The 19,816-nt window shown below is 41.8% G+C and overlaps 2 protein-coding genes across 8 annotated transcripts in view; one reads left to right on the forward strand and one right to left on the reverse strand.

Annotated features, from left to right (window-relative positions):
- The window catches only part of vwa8 (von Willebrand factor A domain containing 8), a 68,351-nt gene extending 58,158 nt beyond the window's left edge, over nt 1-10,193 (reverse strand). The window contains exons 1-8 of the mRNA XM_019259968.2: nt 9,869-10,193; nt 8,310-8,387; nt 8,094-8,224; nt 7,499-7,609; nt 2,551-2,718; nt 2,010-2,174; nt 785-834; nt 525-633 (exon numbers count right to left, since the gene is read on the reverse strand). Of these exons, the coding sequence (XP_019115513.1) occupies nt 525-633; nt 785-834; nt 2,010-2,174; nt 2,551-2,718; nt 7,499-7,609; nt 8,094-8,224; nt 8,310-8,387; nt 9,869-10,007 (951 nt within the window). The 5' untranslated portion in view covers nt 10,008-10,193. The remainder of the gene's footprint in view (nt 1-524; nt 634-784; nt 835-2,009; nt 2,175-2,550; nt 2,719-7,498; nt 7,610-8,093; nt 8,225-8,309; nt 8,388-9,868) is intronic.
- A 792-nt stretch (nt 10,194-10,985) lies between these two features.
- dgkh (diacylglycerol kinase, eta) overlaps nt 10,986-19,816 on the forward strand; it is a 55,236-nt gene continuing 46,405 nt past the window's right edge. For 2 of the 7 annotated variants that reach the window (XM_019259961.2, XM_019259963.2), the window contains exon 1: nt 12,045-12,638. In XM_019259961.2, the coding sequence (XP_019115506.1) occupies nt 12,150-12,638 (489 nt within the window). In that variant the 5' untranslated portion in view covers nt 12,045-12,149. Of the gene's footprint in view, nt 11,329-12,043; nt 12,639-19,816 lie in introns of those variants that run through there. The other 5 variants (XM_019259960.2, XM_019259967.2, XM_019259965.2 and 2 more) reach the window with 4 other exon arrangements.

Raw genomic sequence — 19,816 nt, forward strand, 5'->3', positions numbered from 1 at the left:
TCTATCAATTTTCATTGTTATGCTGACGACACCCAATTATATTTATCGATCAAGCCTGATGAAACCAATCAGTTAACTAAACTCCAAGCATGCCTTATTGATATAGGTTCCACTGCTACTGTAATCATTTTGTCAGTCATTGTATTTGTACAATATGTTTGTGTTGATTTGTTCTGTACACGTGACATCCATTGCACGTCTGTCTGTCCTGGGAGAGGGATCCCTCCTCTGTGGCTCTTCCTGAGGTTTCTTCCACATTTTTTCCCTGTTAAAGGTTTTTTGTGGGCAAGTTTTTCCTCACTCAAACCGAGGGTCTAAGGACAGAGGGTGTCACTCCCTGTACAGATTGTAAAGCCCTCTGAGGAAAATGTACTTTGTGACTTTGAGCTATACAAATAAAATCTGATTTGATTTGATTTAATGAAGTATCCATGGACCAACAAACTTTTTTTTCTTTTTTAATCCTGGCCTTTATTTTTTCTCTGAGGGACACAAAGGAAGATTTAGAGTGTTTGGATTCTCACCAGCACGTGGAGGGCAGGAACCAGGTTGTCCACAGGGAAGTCAGGAAGGCCAAGGTTGGATGACTCTTGGGAGCACAGCGTAGTGGCTAGTGACAGCAGCTGGGACACTCTGACATGCAGAATATAACAGAATACTGCACATCAACAACTACAACTATCCAACTGCCAACTAAGAACTACTCAAAGACTACACAAGAGTACTCACAAATCCAAAAAGTGTTTTAAAAAGGTCAACAATTCAGTGCTAACTTTTAATTTACCTTTCTGCAGCAATGTTTGGTCCTGCTGTGTACAGCATCTCCAACTGGTCCTGAGTGAAAACATTCAGGAGACAGACAAAAGTCTCAGCCAATGACATGACAGCTGTGCTGATATTCAGTAAATCAACAGTTCCATACACTCCATTTATTAATTAAAAGTAATAAGTGACAACGCATGTTGATTTAATAAACATATATTTACACAAATAGTTCCACACATGCTCCAGGACTGCACATCAATATTTCTTGAACACTAACTTGTTAGTTACTACATGTATTTCAGTCAGTTCACCTCATTCCTGCGGTTGTCTCCCAATAAATGAACGCTGGTAGTGAGTTTGTACAGGATGGATTATATTGATGCTGAAGTGACAGTCTGACGACATATGACGTCCTTTATCTTGTGTTTCTGGACTGATGTGTTTTTATGATTACATAAAGAATATTCAGATGTCAGACTTCTTAAAAGGAGTTAGGCGTCATATTTTCCCTGGACAGCGCAGGGAGCTTTAGTTTACTTCAGACTGCTAATATGTTGATTTTTTAACATTTTGTCAACGCTACAGAAACACTAGGTAACTGTTAAGTATGATACGGTCGTCTAATGTTGACTGCTGTTAGTTATGGCTATGATTATTGGTTGTGTATTGATTACTGATGGTTTCTGACATGTGTGCCCCTTGTGTGTGTTTTTAAACTACTTGAAGACATATGTTGAACAAAGATGACAACCATTAATGTAATGTTATTGTAATTGTTATTAGAACACCTATTAAGAGGAGTGATACATGTATTTAAAGTCCCAGTGGTATTATGCTCTATATCAGCACTCATGGAAGGACTCGTCTGATTAAATCACTTGGCCGGTCATATTGAATGTATTAGACACATAGAATTAACAAGTATAACCTGGTGTCTCACATGGTTCAAAATAAAAAGCCTTAACATTCATTTATTTTTTGACATATTACAAAGTTTAGCATTAAATGTCCCATTTTCTCAGCATGATCTACAGATGTTGCTGTGAACTTTACAGGGACTATGTTTTAGAAAGAAGCTCCAATACAGTTTGTTTACAGTGTGTTATGTGGATTTTTCAGGGTAATAAAAATAGGATCAGTGGGGAGAACCTTTTGCCAAGTCATCTTCTCTCCTTATTGAGACATTTTGGTGGTGGGAAAATGTTGATGACCCTGATCCTATGTATCTTAATTCCTGGACTGACCTTGAATGGTAGGTAATAGATGTCTCTGGCCTGGAAGCGAGAGCGGAGAGGAGGATCCAACGGGTTCCCCTTGTACTTGGGGACAGGAAGACCAAGAGCGATGACCCGGAAGTCCTCACTTACACGGACAATCTTCCAGCTATCCAGCTCCTCTTTGGTGTGATCCTTCAATGTAACGAAGTATAAAACACTCAGATCATCTTCTACTGTCTATAATTCCTGTCATTTTACACATTTTATGTAATGTCGTTTTGATGCATGCTACAGGAATGCAGCCACATTAACAAGTACAGACTCTGAATGTCACACAGTATTTATGGCAACAGCATTTATTCCTCTAAACACAAGAGGAGCACTGTAGGAGTAGTGTGAAAAGTCACTGCTTAAGTGTGAAGATTCAGATAGATATGGCTCCATAAAACAGAAAAATATTAACTTCTTAAATGTAAACCAATATTATTAGGCAGAAAGTTTTGATTGAGGTCTTCAAGGTCTTCAAACCCTGAAAAAGGGTCTGAATCATGTAGGCGAGTGCTCTGACCTGTAGCAGCTTATCATAGCGTTCAGCTGACATAAGGAAGCGTCCGTCCTCCAGCTGCATCTCTCTGTTCTCCAGCAGGTTGTTAAGGACAGGCAGTACATTTCTCTCCGCCTTCTCTAGCCCTTCTAGGACCAGGACTCGACCTTGTGTCGCTGCCCTTACAGCGCACTGTGGACACACATAAGAAGTTGAGACTAATCAGTAAATTTAATCAATACTTCAGAAATAATGCAGGGGAAGATGTAGACATCAGGGCATGGCTAATTTTAAGTCTGAACGTTGCCCATCAGTTAAACCTCAGGTCAGAACTGCTGCTCCATTGTCCTGCATGACATCTGACCCTGTGTAAATGTTAACGGTGCTAAAAGCATTCATACAAAGAGCCGACTGTGCATCAGTTCTTACTGCCCATACTCTAATGACAATATGAGCTTGCCATAAAGCTTTTCCTGAGGATGTCCTCAGTTTATTGTGTTCAGAACGTCCTCCAAACCAAGCTTCAAAACAGTCTCAGCTGTTTTAGGAAGGCCTATTTTCTACCACCAAATGTGGGATAAAAAAACACACACACAAAAAAAAACGTAGTTCTGCTTGGTTTAGTTTATACTGCATGTGTGTGTGTACATCTATGTGTATGTGTAAACGCACATGTCCACATCAAAAAGCACATCTGACGTCAAAAGGCAGGAAACTTTAGCTGTCTGGGTACACCGCAGAGCAAGTGGCCATATAATTAGGTTAACATGTAAATACGTGGCAGGTTGTGTGGGAAGCAGAGCCATAAAACTATAGTGAGGACCAGATGCTCTATATTTAACTCTTGATCCATTTTCAGCACAAACGCTGTAATCAGATAATTGTTAGAAATGTAAGTGACGCAGGATGGCAAGAGACAGGGAAGCACAGAGCAGCCTTGTTTTCTATCTGACACTGCAATCCCAGCAGATCCTGAGAAGCTTTTAGCAAACATTAGCCTTACGAGTGTTAACAAGACTCAAACAAATAGAATATTAAAAGGATGAGAAGTAAATAAGAAGAGTCATGGGCCCAGTGTGATATATAAAAGCCCTTTTCCATATTATCTCCCACACTGTGTTCCCTCTGAGCACTAGGCAAATGCAACGGAACTACTCTTATGTGAACTGGGATGTTTTTCCCAAATTGTTTGCAGGTTAGACCCAAATTTGTAAGTGATCAGAGGACCATGTGAACTGATAAACAAATCACACAAATCTACTATTCTACTGTATGCATTTCCAAAAAGATACAAAGCATGAGTTATGCCAATAGAGGAATTCATTGAATAATAATCAAAGCGGCATACTTATAACATTCTTTCAACCACATATACAATCTAAGCAATTACTGTCTTCATGCCTGTCATCTACAGTTGTCTGTCCATGACCACTTCAGATTTTTTTTGGGTCTACTGCGTCATGTATCTTTGATGTTTAAGAATAGTGACCCAAATACCTGGTTATAGGTTTCTAAATTTACAACAAACAGACCTTCAAGTTCATCTTTTTATCTCCATGCACATGAACCAAGCCTTGCACTTGAACTAGTATTATTAAAGAGAATAGCATTTATTGTTACAAATGTCTCTTTTTGTCCTGGTTTTCCCATTTGTACATGACACTCCAACAGGATGGTTTGGGTGTTTATTTGCTACAATAGAAGGACTATTGCCTAGAAAGTGCATCCAATTCATTTATTTCTAAAAATGACTTGCTGCAGAGGCTAATTATCAGTTGGCTACATGCAATTTTTAGTTCAAATTCAGCTCTAGTGGGGGCGGACAAGCTTTTTATTACTGTAATAGAGTCTTATTTGCAGTGTGGGTTTGAGGTAAGCTGCCTTACATGAAAGCCTGCAAAACTGGCAAGAGGTGACTAGAAATGTCAAAAATACAGCAACTATGCGATTGCATCCATGTGACTTCATCCTTCATATGAACCTGGGGGGTGGAGGGATGGGTGGAACCTAAGGAAGAAAAGTAAAAAAAAAAAAAAAAAAAAAGAGCCTGAGCTTAAAGAGACTGAGAGTGAAGTGGAGGGAGGGGAAGGGACGGAAAGAGTTAGCACAGGGACTGACACATTAAGTCTGAATATAGGGCTCCAAATCAGCACAGGGCTCTGAGGAATACTTGAATGTTCTAGTTAACACACAAGCACACACCTCCTATGATACCAAACTATTCTCAAAGAGAAAGCTTGCTAATTTGCACCCACACAACTTTAATCCTTTACACAGAATAAGTGTCAGATGCTGTAATGTGTCCATATATTTACTGATAGCACCCACGGGCACATATTAATATACACAAAAATCAACTACATCTTCCACAAGTTTTATCCAATACACCAACTCATAAATGTGCACATGCCAACTCACACAGACACACTCTGCACGCATTTCTTCAGATGCCAAAAAAATCCACGTGTTTTGAGAGAGACTAGAAATCAGCAATCCCTTCACATTTATGCGTACCATCAATAATGTCCTGTTAGAGTCAAGTCATTTACATAGCTCAATAACTGCTCAGCAAATGGACATGTGTTTTTATTTGAATGAGGAGGTGGGAGACGAATGAGCCTCAGGGAGTTTAAAGAGTTGGCTAGCTCTCCTCGTTGCAGGAAACAGAAAATGTTTCAACCAGTCTCAGTAGATACTGTCACACCGCGGTGAGGTCAAGTTGGGTTTTTGTCATGTCTTGTCATTTCCTGTTTTATTTTGAAAAGATAACTCTCCTCTCGTTTCAGGTCACTTGCCCTTCCTCGTGTGTCACCGGTCTGATTGTCTTCCCCGCCCTGATTGTTTCCACCTGTTCCCCATTACCTTGTGTATATATTGTCTGCGTCTCCCTTTGTCTTGTGCCAAAGTGTTTCGTCCTTCGTCGTGCACCAAAGCCTTTTTCTCATAGTCCATAGCCACAGCTCCTTAGCTCAAGTATCTTTTTGTTTTCTTCCTCGAATGAGTGATTTTCTGTTGTAATTCCTAGTCTAGCCTTTTGTTACTTTGTATCTAGTCTAGTGTGTTTTCAGCCTCGTTTTTGAGCGCCTTAAGTTGATGTTTCATAGCCTTTTTGTTTTTCCTCTTCATGAGTGATTTTGATTTCGTTAATCTTTAATACTATTAGTCCTAGCTTTTTGTTCCTCGTTGAGAGTGATTTTGATTTTGTTACTTAGTGTAGTTCAGAGTTTTTTCCTCCTTGGAGTGATTTTTGTTTCCTTTAGTTTAGGACCTTTTCATAGCCTCACTCAGTCGAGGATTTTCCCCGTCCTGAATAAAACCGCTTACTGTCTAACTCTGCATCTGAGTCCTCATTTGAGTCCCGGCCTGACAGATACATTAATGTGTGATCAATGGATAAGGAGTAGTGGACAGACAGGAAACAATCAATTATTCAGAGACAGTTAGGACTAGGACATGACTATTTGTCTAAACCAGTCATGCCTGGTTTAGACCCTTCTTTGGACCTAAGGCTGTGTGACTGTCAACATATGTCCACTCTTGGGACATATTTTCCTGACGTAATAAAGCAGAAGGTGATGCAACTTCATAGCGCAACCACTCATGGGAGTGGTGCAGCAGTGGCGTATCTGAAAGAAGCTTGACCACCAGCACAACATTTACCTCAGAGGAAATACAAATCATTGTCCAGAACAAACTAAATAAACTATTCATGGTGGAGTCTGGAGGAAGTCTCACAGCCTGAGGAAAGAAGCTGCTCTGTAGGCTGCTGTTACAGCAGTAGATACTCATGTATCACTTACCAGAGGGCAGCAGGGTGAACATGGTGAGGCTGGAGTGTCTTTAACTATGGGCTCTGTACTGACACCTCACTGGTACCAGTGATGTTCTGGGAGGTTTTGATCATGAGATGCTGAGCCCTCTTGTCCTTGTCTATGCACAAACCATGCTAGCTTGTATTATTTACAGTCGTGATGCTTTCTCTCTGCCTTCCAACTTGTAAGAAACTCATTAGTTGTGAGTTTTCTTGTTCCAGAATACCAGGCTTGTGAGTAAAGACTAAGAGATAACTGTGCTGAGAATAAAACCGTTAATGCTTAATACTTATTTTTTCACAGATGAAGCCATGTGCTAATTAGCTGTGGATAATGACATGACTGAGTAAATGTTAATTGTCACAGCTTATCATCATTTGTCACTGTTGGCTCCTCCATGCCCAATGAGAGGCTTTAATGATCAGTCTTGTGTGGATTTTGTTTTGTTTTTTCTCCATAATTGTTTGTCTGTACCCATGAGAAATTAATGGGGATAAATGGAGAACAGAAAGTTCTCCTTAGAAAAACCAGCCTGGATAATGAGGAACCGCTGGTCTCCATGGTTACTTGACTTACAAAGTCAACAGTGTGTGGGGGTGTATGTTTGCATGAAGCTTGATCGATCAGAAAGTGGCAAGGAAAGAACCAGAATGGAACTGTAAGGGAGGAAACCAGCGGAAACCATGTGAGGTTACGTGTTAGTGTAACCAAACTAATCTTTTTACTGCTGCTCACATTCATTTGGCTCCAATGGCACTCCATATATGTATTATATAAAACTTTAAATCCTAGTGCGTTCAAGAATACTGTAGCTATCTGTGGAGGAAACATAACGTAAACAGGTAGACAAGGTGTCTGCCGTTTTCTCAGTGGATGCCAGGAAAGGCTCCCAGCATCCACTGAGAAAACGGCAGACTGCGTGCTGGTCTATCACAGGTGCAACACAAATAGACAGACATCCACATTTCTACTCAAAGAACATGTAGCAAGTGCACATAATCAGATTCAAGGATTATTGGATGAAAAATGTAATGGCACGCGTGGCAAATAACTTGTTTTATCTGGTTGTAACTCCAACTAGGGTTCTTGGGATCATTTCAAACCCTGCTTGTGACAGTGTGTATATCCAGAGAAAGACTATGAGCAGAGAGAGGATTTACCTGGTCTATGTAGAAGGCCGTGCCTGAGCGGATCTCTCTCCTCTGTTTCAGGTCTGTCTCTGTAGTGTCCCTGGACAGTGCCACGTACTCTACTTCCCGTTTGGTCAACTCCTGATTAACATCAAGGGAAAAAACTTGTCTTTATGCAGCAGTTCAAGGGTTAGGCTTTAGTTGAATCAAAACCAACTAAACTATCTAAATGTAATGAACTAAAACAATAACCAACACATATCAATGGTCCAGTTATGAGAAAATAAGTGTGAGTAGAGCTGTGTCATGTCATTCAGAATCATTTTAAATATTATTCATTATTATTATTCAGTATAATTCATATTGTGATAATGGCAATATCCAGACTTATCATGTAATGACGTCATATCAGTACACAATGCAACAAAAACCAAAAGTATCAATTTTAAGTTTTAATAAATCTGCACTTCCAGAAGAAACTGCATTTTTCTGAGCTGATGACTGGAATATTATATATACACAGCATGAATTACATTTTAGGTGGAATCTTACTTTACAACAAATGTTTTATTTCTTGACGATAAACATTTCAAGAATTTCACAGTGTGTGTTTGTGTGTACTAACCAGGTACTGCATAGCTATGGATCGTCTCAGGGGTCCTGGGGGACCGATGAGAAACACATCCTGACCCAAAAGATCTTTCTGCATAATCCATCGCAGGTGCTGAGCCACTATGTGGGGTAAGGAGTCTGAAACTAGCCAAAGAAAATGTTGTTTTATTTTTCACAGACATATACAGACATCTCTAAAAGTCTTACGGACAGAGAGAAAAAGACATACTGTGTTTGACAGGAACAAGTTCTGGATTCTGGGGTGTTTTCAATTTGTAAGAGAGCTCTCCAATCTTCACTGTGTCACCTGCAAAAATCAAGGTAATCAATACAAGAAGCTCCTTCACAGACAATTCTAATTATAGTGAGGACACTACAGTATGTTTAACTTTTATTATTGTTAACCATGCCGATGCTTTTGACACAGTAACAATATAACGCCCTTCTTTGCACCTCTCATGCAAACATCATGTTCATAATATAATAATAATAATAATAATAATAATAATAATAATAATAATAATAGTATGGAACCTTTCAAAACAAAGTTACAAAGTGTTTTATAATAAAGCAGAACACAATGAAACACACCACAACAAGTTGAAAGCAATAAATCAATAAAGATGAGAACAGAATGTGACAAAGAACATACAAACTAAAGGCACTGTCATAAAGGTGCATTTTTAAAAGCTGACACAGAGTTTGCAGCTCTGATCTACTCAGACAGGTCATTCCACAGACTGTGAGCCCTGACTGTGTCGGCTCTGACACCTTTGTGTAGAAATCTGGACCATGGAGTAACCAGGAATGACACACCTGAGGATCTCAGAGAGCGAGAGGGCACTAACGGGCACTAAGAGTTCAGCTAAATCAGCTAAACCTGGGGCAAGGTCCAGGTAACAGTGTAAAGAAGACAAAATATGTGTGATGAGATCATAATTCTTATACAAAACTTACTGCTGTTGAAAAGTTTTTGAATTTCTGAAGGAACCATGACGAATAATAACCCTACTGTGCTTTTTTCTCAGGAGACATGTTGTCATGTCTGAGGAGAAAAGCATGTGTAAATAATAATAATAATAATAATAATAATAATATGAATAATATGAATAATAATATGAATAATAATATGAATAATGGCTGAATTCCATTTAGCTGCTTCAGCTTCAGGGTACTGGTATAATGTCTTTTTTTAAATGAAGTAGTGTGGTCAACACAGGTGGTTCCAGTCACACTAAAGAAGGTTCTATTCCATTTATTTCCAGTGAGCGAACACACACCAGCAGCAGTACCCTGACAGAACACATCATTCATTAGTATCACTGTGTTTACACTGCTTCATGTCAAACTGGCTGCTGTGGAAAGGTGTACTGTGGAAGCTGTCACAGTGTCACAGTGTCACGGCTTGCTGTGTGACATCTTTGTTCATGTTTTCAGCAACAGCTAGGATTTTACAAGTGTCAGTAAAACACTGCACATTATTCTTGTGTAGCACAGTTATGAATTGGCATGAAAACGATAAGTCACTTCTGACTGTCTGGTGTTAGTCTGCGCAGCTGCTTTGTGTTTGACACAGAAAGAAAAGGAGCAGCTACAGGCTAAAGAAGCTGGGCTAACCTTTGACCTAGTTTCAGCTCATGCTAACCCCACACGCCCAGCAGAGCTCCTGGTGTCTCTCTACATGATCATACACGATCACAGACATTAGCCGTTTCAGACTGACAGCCAGTGTAAGCGTGCCTCTGTGTGTCAGTAGTGTGATGACTCGGTTCCGACCCGGCCCGTTACCTGAGGCTGTGTTGATGAGCTTGACCTCATGTGTTCTCCACATCCAGCCGTCTCTGCCCAGCACAGCTCCCACAATGTGCCGCATCCTTCTGCAAGCGACGGCCGCTGCGGAGCCGCCACGTAATATCTGAGAATGCATGTTCAGACTGCGCTGCTGTCTGTCACACACAACATACTCGAGATAAGCAGTGAAGCAGCAGTGACCGGGTCTCAGGCTGGGTCCTGAGCGGCCTCAGTCCACTTCACAGCACCTGTCAGCGAGCCGGAACACAACACAAGAGGGACACATCGGTCCGCTGCTAAAGTCTTCCGTAGGTGTTTCACTTTTTCGACCTTCGTTCTGATCGTTCCGTTATTTCCAACGTTGATAGATGAATGTTAGTGCGGTGACAGGAGCATGTACAGTGCAACACATGAGATTCAAACTAATGATTCATTTCATTAGAACTCAGCCTTCGTTACTACACGTGTACGACTGATGTGAACACATTGTTTATAAGACCATACGTGGCAGTATGTTTTTGTGTAGCATGTATGTGTCTGTGTCTCATATAGAGCATATGGAGAGGTGCTCATCTTGAGGCTATATTTATATTTCATATGACTCCAATTATTTGTTTTAATTACCGTGTATCCAGTGTATCCAATTGTGTTTAAAATAAAGTCTAAATCTAAAAACACAAATATATTATTGATTCAATTATCATTATTTTTAATATCGGTTCTTAGAGCTCACAGAAAACATTTATCGTCTGCCTCAGTCCATAATGAAAAAGAATAACAGTGTAATAACAGGGTGTATTTTTTTTATTCACAAATCCATCAAAATATTTGAGTCAGTCAGCCAGTTTATGTGGAGCACACTTCATAACAAACATAAGACATGATAAATAATATGAATGACGTGTGTTGTGTGCAGACAGAGACTGATGACTGATCTCAGAACTGTTAGTGAAATTAGCAAAGGCGAGGAACCTAAAACGATGACGTCATCTTGAATACACTTACGCATGGAGCTGTTCACGTGCACGCGTGCATGTAACCTACACATAACTCAAACTGGAGTTATGCGCGTGCGATCGCCCCCGGCGGGCCGTGACAGAGCCGTGCCGTGCCGTGCCGTGCCGCGCGCCTTTCAGCGGGTTTGACATTTATCACGTGGAGCGCTGATAGGCTGATAGGCTCGGCCCTCCACAGAAGCCAGCGGAGGGAAGAGAGCAGGCAAGCAGGCGGGAGGAGAGAGGAGAGAGCTGCTTGTTGTGGTGTAGTGAAGGGAGGACGAGGCGAAGCAGACCCCGTCTGTTCAGTGCGCATATGAGCGGTGTAAGGGCAGCGAGGCAGACTGTCAATCCCTCCACCTTCCCCTGATTTCCTTTATTTTCTCCCCGGGGCGGACGCAGAGGTCTGGGACTATGGAAGATGTCTACCATTACACCCGCAGCCCTGCCTGGGAGGAACTGGTTAGTGGAGACTTTTTTCTGTCATTTCACCGCGACCCTGCTCAGCTCCACACACAGAAACAAGCAGACTCTGCAGCGGCGCGCTCATGCGTCCCGCGCTCCGACCATGTCTAACACTTCGGAGGTGTTTCATCCTCTGTGCTCCTACGGCGTGTTTTCTGTCTGTTGCCGTGATTTGTGTCGTGGACTGTCGTTTGAATTCCACAGGGTGTTGATGTCTTTAGAAATGTTAGTTCTGTTCAAAACGAAGCCATTTCTAACGACTACACATAGACGAGTCGGAGTTGGTTTGGACTCTTTGGGTTGCATGGACTTATTCTCAGGTCAAAGAGTGGGAGAGCTTCTGCTCCCTGAACCGAGGACACGTTGTAAGATTCCAGATATTGTAGAGCAGCCTGCCCATTTCCATGTGGAATCCAAACCCACTGCATGGAGATGAGTTTAATAACTCTGTCATGTCAGAGCAATTCAGTCATTCAGTTACAGCTCGACACTTTTCAGATGTATAGGTCTATATTAATACACATATCTCCTATAGGCCTGTCACTACACACGAGCACAGTATAACAGTTAGGAAATATGATCACAGTATTTATTAATTCATGAATTCATATTTGATTATAGCTTCATGATCACTCCCCTGAGAGCAGCTTTTTATTGACTCATACCGCCTACTTACAGTTGTTGAGTTCACATGAGAAAAAAAAAAGAGTAATTAGATTACATTTGCTTTGTGTGGCTCTGCTCGGATCCTGTGTTTGTGTAAAAACAGCCGCTAGGGTCTGCCATGCCGCGGACATGTCCACCGGTTGACGGAGTGGATGAGGCGGTCTCTAGGCTCAGTCTGGACTGGCCGCGCAGGCTGGAGCCATAACCATCAGCCGAGCAGGGGGCCGGGGCGGGAGGGGGGGTTTATATGCTGTGGAGCCCATCCCCACTGTGCCGCGACATGCTACATCCCCTATGCGTGTTTACCAGCCCACACACACTCCAGAACACAGCCGTCTTTATCACAGAGGCAGGGAGAAATGACAGCGAGGAGAGACGCTTCTCAGCCGCTCAACAGCTCTCGCCTCCAGGAGAGGAAGGGAGCGGCGGACCGGGCAAAGGCTAACCCCGATTGGTTTTATCCCTCCCCCCGACAGGAGCCGGAGAAAGGGCCGGCGTCCACGACGGGGATCCATGCCCATGTGGTGGGGGCTGTCGCCGTCTCCGGTGCCGCGGACGAGTCCTCTGACAGCGAAGCAGAACAGGAAGGCCCACAGAAACTGATCCGGAAAGTGTCCACCTCAGGACAGATCAGGAGCAAGGTAAGACATATCCGTATGTTCGTCTTTCTCTCATTTGTTGGAGGGGGGTGTTTGAATTGCGCTGTGTGTTTGTGACTTCCAGTCTGACCTACCTGATACTGTACATCAGTGGACATCAGTGTGTTGTGGGGTTACACACTGCCCCCACTGTCATATAGGATTAGCAGGACTGTAGGTCTCTAGTCCAGCACTTTATCTTCTTTTATGTTCTAGATGTTGCTTGAAATGAGACCTTTCCTGCACAAGAAGAAATATCACAAAAACTTCAAAACTCAGACCTGTTGCTCTGTGATCCTAGTAAGTGTAAAGAGTAGTACAGCCTCCGTAAAAGTACAGCTCATTTGATGTAATTAATTTATTAGCCTACTTGTGAAAGATTGATTAGTTATTTTTCATTCAGTCATTCCTGCAAAGTACACGATTATCATGGCCTTCGTTTCATTCTCCCCACAATAAACCAAATACTAGTTCTGAGTTCAGAGCATGCATGAATATATCTTCCCCTCCTCTCCTCGTGTAACTGAACCTGTACTGTCCGGATGTAAAGTATATGAGAGTGAGATTTAAATCAGCTTCAATAATTCATATAGTTTCAGAAATAAAAACAACCTGCTGCATTTGACATGCAGCGCTAAGTAAGAGGATGCTGTGCTAATTCTTACCTCTGACACCTAAGCTTTCTTGGCCCACTTATCTTTTACACTGTAAATGAGTGCCGTCCTCCATTTAATTATTGACTGCTCTGCTCCACCCCGCCCTACATTATTCAGCAGAGGGGTATATTTAGAGATTCTGGGCTGAAGAACGTCTGGTCAAACCTTTCTTATGCAAATTCCCCCACCAGTGAGTGTAGTGCTACCTAGAGGATATGTTGCATGTCTGCATTTAACATCAGTTACTTATTTTTGAATAAATGTACATTAAAAACAGTAAAAAAAAAAAAAAAAAAAAGAGAGAAAAGCCCATCAGAGCTTTTTAACTGCAAAATAAAAAATAATGGATTACCACATTGATGTTATGTCCTTTGACAGTTAGAGCATTATTAAGCTGGTGTAAAGGCTGATTTATGATACATTATGAGTGTTAACACAGATCCACCCGATGACTGTCCCTCATCAGCTGATGTTTGTTGAAATATCCTGAAGGGCTGTTTATAGTAAGTTGATCTTTCCATGCAAGCAGTGATTCTTTACTCACCTGTCACCTCTGAAGTTACAGTGGAGGGTTTCAGAAGGGGATGAAAGTCCTGTCAGCATGAGTCATGATGATGTACACTCTGACTGCAGTAATGTACGTATACTGAGGGGATGCTGATTGCATCGGCTGGCAGAGAGCCCAGATCATCGGTTCTGCCCAGCTATACACAGCATTCTGCATGTCACACTAGAATTAGTTCATACTGCTATCACAATGGTCTAAAGCACTCGGACTGCAATTGTATCAGTGTGCTTAGCATGTTGACATTGTGCTTACAAAGGTCTCAGAGTTGTTGTCATGTGGGTCAGTGGGGTTTTTTCTGTGTGTGTGTGTGTGTGCTGCAAGTTACTAATGGATCATGCAGGCACTGACTCACTGAGTGTTGTTCCACTGGGTTGTTTGCTCAGCTCTGGACAGTGTGTGTGTGTGTGTGTGTGTGTGTATGCTTGCCCATCACATTGTCTGTGTCCATCCCCCTGGGTCCACTATCTCTCTGGTTCTTTGGTTGCCACAGACAACCACGCATTTTGTCCCTCATTGGCCAACTCCATGGCAATGCTGTGTGTAAAACTACCTGTTTGGTTGAAGGGGCACGTATGTCACAATAGGTCTCATCTACTATTTTAGATATGCCTTCTCTGTGTGTATTTAGTTTGAATTTCAGGAAAATGTCAAGTAAATCAGCGAAATTTGCAGAAATGTCTTCACCTAACAATTCATTTAACACTGAATGGAAGCTTTAACAGGCCTTTAGCAGATGAAATGAAATAAAGAGAAAGAGAAGAACCGGAGTACGTGAATTGATAATAAATGAACCATGATCATTTAACATTTCAGAAAATTCTTGAAACTTCTTTTTTTTAAGATTTTGACACTGTCATGTAATAAAATGGATGTTGATCGCAGTGGAAGTCTAGTGAACTGTAACTAAGTCTCGGCCTCTGCAGCTGGAATTATTCTGACCACCTGAGGCGGCTGTGGGTTGGCGGTAGAGCGGGTCGTCCACTAATCAGAAAATCGTCAGTTCGATCCCCTCTAGTCTGCATGTCGAAGTGTCCTTGGGCAAGATACTGAACCCCAAATTGCACCTTCAGTGTGTGAATGTGTATGAATGGTTAGCCCCTCAAACTGATGAGCAGTTGGCACCTTGTAAGGCAGCCGATGCCATGAATGTGTGTGAAGCGTTTTGAGTGGTCAGAAGACTAGAAAGGCGCTATATAAGTACAGTCCATTTACCATCTGTAGCCAACTTCTCTGTTTGTCTGCCTGATATCAACTATTGTTGATAGCCACTTATAAACTCATCATGGCAAATCAAGATATTGGCAGCCATGAATAGTTGTTGAACGGCTGGCTGAAGCAGAGATTAGATATCAGGTATCATTTATGTTCTGAGATCTCTCCTATCAGACAGAAAGAAATGGGCTCAGACCGCACAGAGAGGGAATATGATACTCCATCATATGGCCATCAAACACTGTCATTCTTCTCTTCCCTTCTCATGTGGTAATTGATAGTGTTGTAAATGCATTTCAGCCATTAAACTAGTTAATTGCAGTAAACGTGTGGTAGAATCAGATTACACATTGCTTAAATTGAATAACAGTCTTTTCATAGACTCCTCTCTCCTGTCATCTCCACTCTCAGCCCCCTCTACGTCTTTTCAGGGTGTGCTGTTGCAGCTGAAGAGAGCTTATAAACTTGTGACTAATGCTGTAGCTGTGTGATTGAAAGCAGAGCTAACGGCACGCTGGAGCCTGCTGCCGCTGCTGCTGCTGCACAGTGGACTGGGAAAGCTCTGCACGCCTGACACAGAATAATCCAGATCAGATAGATCAGTTAAATGGGGTTTGGGATGAGGCATTGTGGAGAATATTTATCTTCAGTCCATGTTGATTTGATGGTGGCTCAAGCTATGGACTTTTTTTTTTAGATAAATTATCTATTTTTCTGTTTTTTGTCTGGTAGTTTACTTCTTTGATCATATTTACTCATAAAAGTCAGTCAAATACAGAAACATGTACCCATAGCCTTCCTCAAAATGTTGCGGTTTTTGCCCACTCAGATCTTTTGTACTTCCTATTGAGAAAGCATAGACAAACACTTGTTCCTTTTTGTACTGAAACTATTTTTAAACAGGAAATTTTCCACACATTTCAATTTAAGTGATGTGACAATGGAGTGGCGCAGTAGTGCAGTGGTTAGCACTGTGGCCTCACAGCAAGAAGGTTCTGACTTCAAACCTGTGTGGAGTTTCACATTCCCCATGCCTGCATGGTTTCTCCGGTGCTCCGGCTTCCTCTCGCAGTCCAGACACATGCAAGTATTAAGGCTCTGAATTACATTTTTTTTAAATTTTGTTTTCAATTAAGTTTCCTCTGTGTGTTTGTTTTTAATACTTGTTTTTAATACTATTTGAAAATGTTTAGTTCTTTTTAGTTCCAGTAGTAGTCAAATTGTTTTTTAATATTTTAATACAATGCCAACACAACACTGTGTGAGTCATGTCGACATCCTTGATTCAGTAAACAGATCCATCAGTGCTTCCACGCGTTTGTTGTGACAAATTTGACTAAATTGACATTTCGTTTTTCGTTTTTATTTTTATTCCAGTTAAATTAAATGTTTTTTCATGCCTAGTTGTAGTTGTACTTGTCCAGGGTGTACCAACCCCCTCATCATCATCTGGGATCATCTCCGGCCCCTCCAGATGATGTGGTCGGTTGACTGGAACACAATGCTGTAGCTGAGGGAATGTGTACCTCTAAATGTGATGCAGTTACAGTTGTCATTTGTTTCATATCGTGCAGAAATAAGCATGTATGAGTATGAATCATAACATCAAATCATATCAAATCAAATCAAATCAAATTTTATTTGTATAGCCCAAAGTCACAAAGTACATTTGCCTCAGAGGGCTTTACAATCTGTACAGGGAGTGACACCCTCTGTCCTTAGACCCTCGGTTCGAGTGAGGAAAAACTTGCCCACAAAAAACCTTTAACAGGGAAAAAAGGTGGAAGAAACCTCAGGAAGAGCCACAGAGGAGGGATCCCTCTCCCAGGACGGACAGACGTGCAATGGATGTCACGTGTACAGAACAAATCAACACAAACATATTGTACAATTACAATGACTGATAAAATGACAATGAATCACAATGAATGATAAAATGATTACAGTAGCAGATATGGTAGCAGTAATGACAGTGGACATGTATCATATCCCAGTGTGGCACTGAAACAATCTACAATTGAATGCTTTTCTGTCCACAGCTGAGGTAATTGAGGTAAATGTGTGCAAATTTTTGCCCTCAACAATATCACTTAACCTCTCCCGTACCCATTCAACACATGTAGAGCTACTTGTATATGTAGTCCAGTTGTACAGGAGATCCCAAACAGGGGGAATTACTCCTTCTCAACCACAGGATGGTAATTTTCCTATCACTATGGTGAAAATTTAGCAGTTGGAGGAGGAAGGGTACAGAGATACAATTACACCGACAGTTCCAGGAGATGGTTAAGGTGCGGGGGAACCAAGGAAGAAATGGAGAGAGATGTTGAGAGATTCAGCACGAGTATCTGAAAGACTTGATTGTTCTGGCTCCACAGGCACTGAGGTCTTTCTCAGGAATGAACAATGAGTCTGTAATGGAGGGATAACAAAGTCTAACTGCATGGAATGATGCCAAAGACACTGGGTTTCTCTCAGCAGCCAGTTAGCACTCACTAAAACCAAGGACAGACAAGTCAGCAGTCCTCTACATAGACTGGCCAATTACAGTCGCAGCAGCTTAGTCTTATCAGTCATGAGGTGAAACTGCCAGACAGGAAAGAGATATGTCTCTTTTTTATCAAGACCCTGGTTCTGTATTTTAAAAAAGTTGTAATATAGGCATTGGTCAGAGATAGGGTCTTTCTTTCTCTGAGAACTAACTTTTATATTTAGGATCCAGAGTTTGTCGAGGAATAGACATTTTGGGAAATATGCTTATTTTCTGTCTTGTACTTCTATTCTCATATCTGCTGAGCATAAAGACTGGTAGCAGGGTGAAACAGCTAGCCTGCCCAAAGGTAAGAATATCCGTCTAGCAGCCTGTCTCTTTGTTTAATTTATACAGCGATTTGTTGCTGTGTCTGCTGGCTGCCTGGTAACCTCACGACGACCACAAGACTCCAGTAAGTCACTGCCTCTACCCAAGAAATTGTCCCCAGCAAACATTCAAAAAACATCCACAAACAGAGTACAGATTTTAGAGCTAGAAAGCATTTGACAGATCACTTCATACAGAAGAAGAAAGAGTGCCAGTTTGAGCAGCATCATCATAATGGTAATAATCATTAGCTGCAGCCTTCTTCATGTTCACAGTTAACAGTGGTGCAATTTCAACCATAATCATCAGAGCCTAAGAATGATGAGAACATGAAGGGGGTAAGGAACAATATTAAGTCCAAAATTAGCAGCCCTGTACCTCTCTGAGGCGTATCATTTTAGGAAGCTGTAACCTTTGCACTTCAAACAATTACACTGAACAGAAAAGGAGGTGGAAAGTTGAACATTTTTATCAGATTAATTGGATAGAAACCTCAGTGAGGCCCAGAAGGGATTGGTAATTGGTTTAGGACCCAGTGCTGTGGAGCTGTAAGGTAAAAGAGAGGGAGGCTATACCATTAGTATAATGAAGTCTATGATTGACTCTAGTTATCCCTAGCTTAAGTTCATAGATGGTCGGTTCCTGCATGAGCTAGGTATGTGAATAAGCTGTTTGACTGACTGCTTGTCTGGGCATCGTCAAAGACAGGACGTAGGTCTGCTCTACTCTCTTCATTTAGCCTCTCAGGGAACTCCTGCTCTGCTCTTATCCACCAACCACAGCTGCTGGACTCATTTGAACTGCCTGTGCCTTTGTCCATTGTATAAGCATGTGTGTGTGTGTGTGTGTGTGTGTGTGTGTGTGTGTGTGTGGTGTTTATAGTGTGTGTGTGTGTGTGTGTGTGTGTGTGTGTGTGTGTGTGTGTGTGTGTGTGTGTCACTATATCAGTGGCCAGGCAGTGTGTGGGTGTAAGGTACATGCTGCTCAGGTTACTCATTTCACTCTGGCAAAGGACTCACTCTCTGTCTCACAATTTAGCAGAAGAGAGGAGCGGTGCACAGAGGCGAGCTCAAGGGATATTTATAGATCACTTCTGGCCTACTTGGCAACAGGAAGGAGATGAAGACAAGGAAAGGAACTATGGAGGCCAAGGAAGGACAAAATAGAAAAATGAACATCCAACTAGAGCAAAGTCACCTGCTGCTCTGGCTGGGCAGACAGGATTCAAAGTTCCACTTTGTGAGTTTTTACTTAGCACCAAGACTAAAAGAAGACTACAGCTCCGGCTATTAGCAGTTTACTGCCTATGCAGTCATTCCAAACAAGGTTGTAAGGAGGATTGCTTAAGTGAAAGACACTGTACTGTAGACGCACATTGTAATTCAAATATATATTGAGTGTGCATGGTAGTGTCAGTACGAGTACAGCGTTTACTCTGCTGTGTAATGACTCAACTCCCAGCTTAGAGTAAACAGCACAGTTACCCACTCTGTGCATTTGTCTCAATCAGTCATGAGGTGTTCATTAAGCTTCTCGGTCGTCACTGTGCACCCACCCACCCCCACCCCTCTTGCACGCTTCCGGTTGGATTAGCTGTCCAAGTAGCCGATTGCACAGCCTGCAGTATGTGTATATGTTCTTCACCTCCTCCACTATTCTCCAGTAGTTCAACATGTCTAAATGAGGAGATGACTTCATCTGCTATGCTGCTGTATTTCAGTCCCATTCTGATTGTAGTCAGGGGGGCCTTATAGGGTAGTCAGCATTGAGGTTCTTCACCTTAATCCACCGCAGGAATCTGTTCTTCACGCCATACCTACGGAAAGGGAAGCATGGAATTAATGTAGGTAGACAGCTGCATCAGAGAATTTGCAGTGTCACTTCC

This window comes from Larimichthys crocea, unplaced genomic scaffold, assembly GCF_000972845.2.
Source record: "Larimichthys crocea isolate SSNF unplaced genomic scaffold, L_crocea_2.0 scaffold173, whole genome shotgun sequence".
NCBI classification, from domain to species: domain Eukaryota; kingdom Metazoa; phylum Chordata; class Actinopteri; family Sciaenidae; genus Larimichthys; species Larimichthys crocea.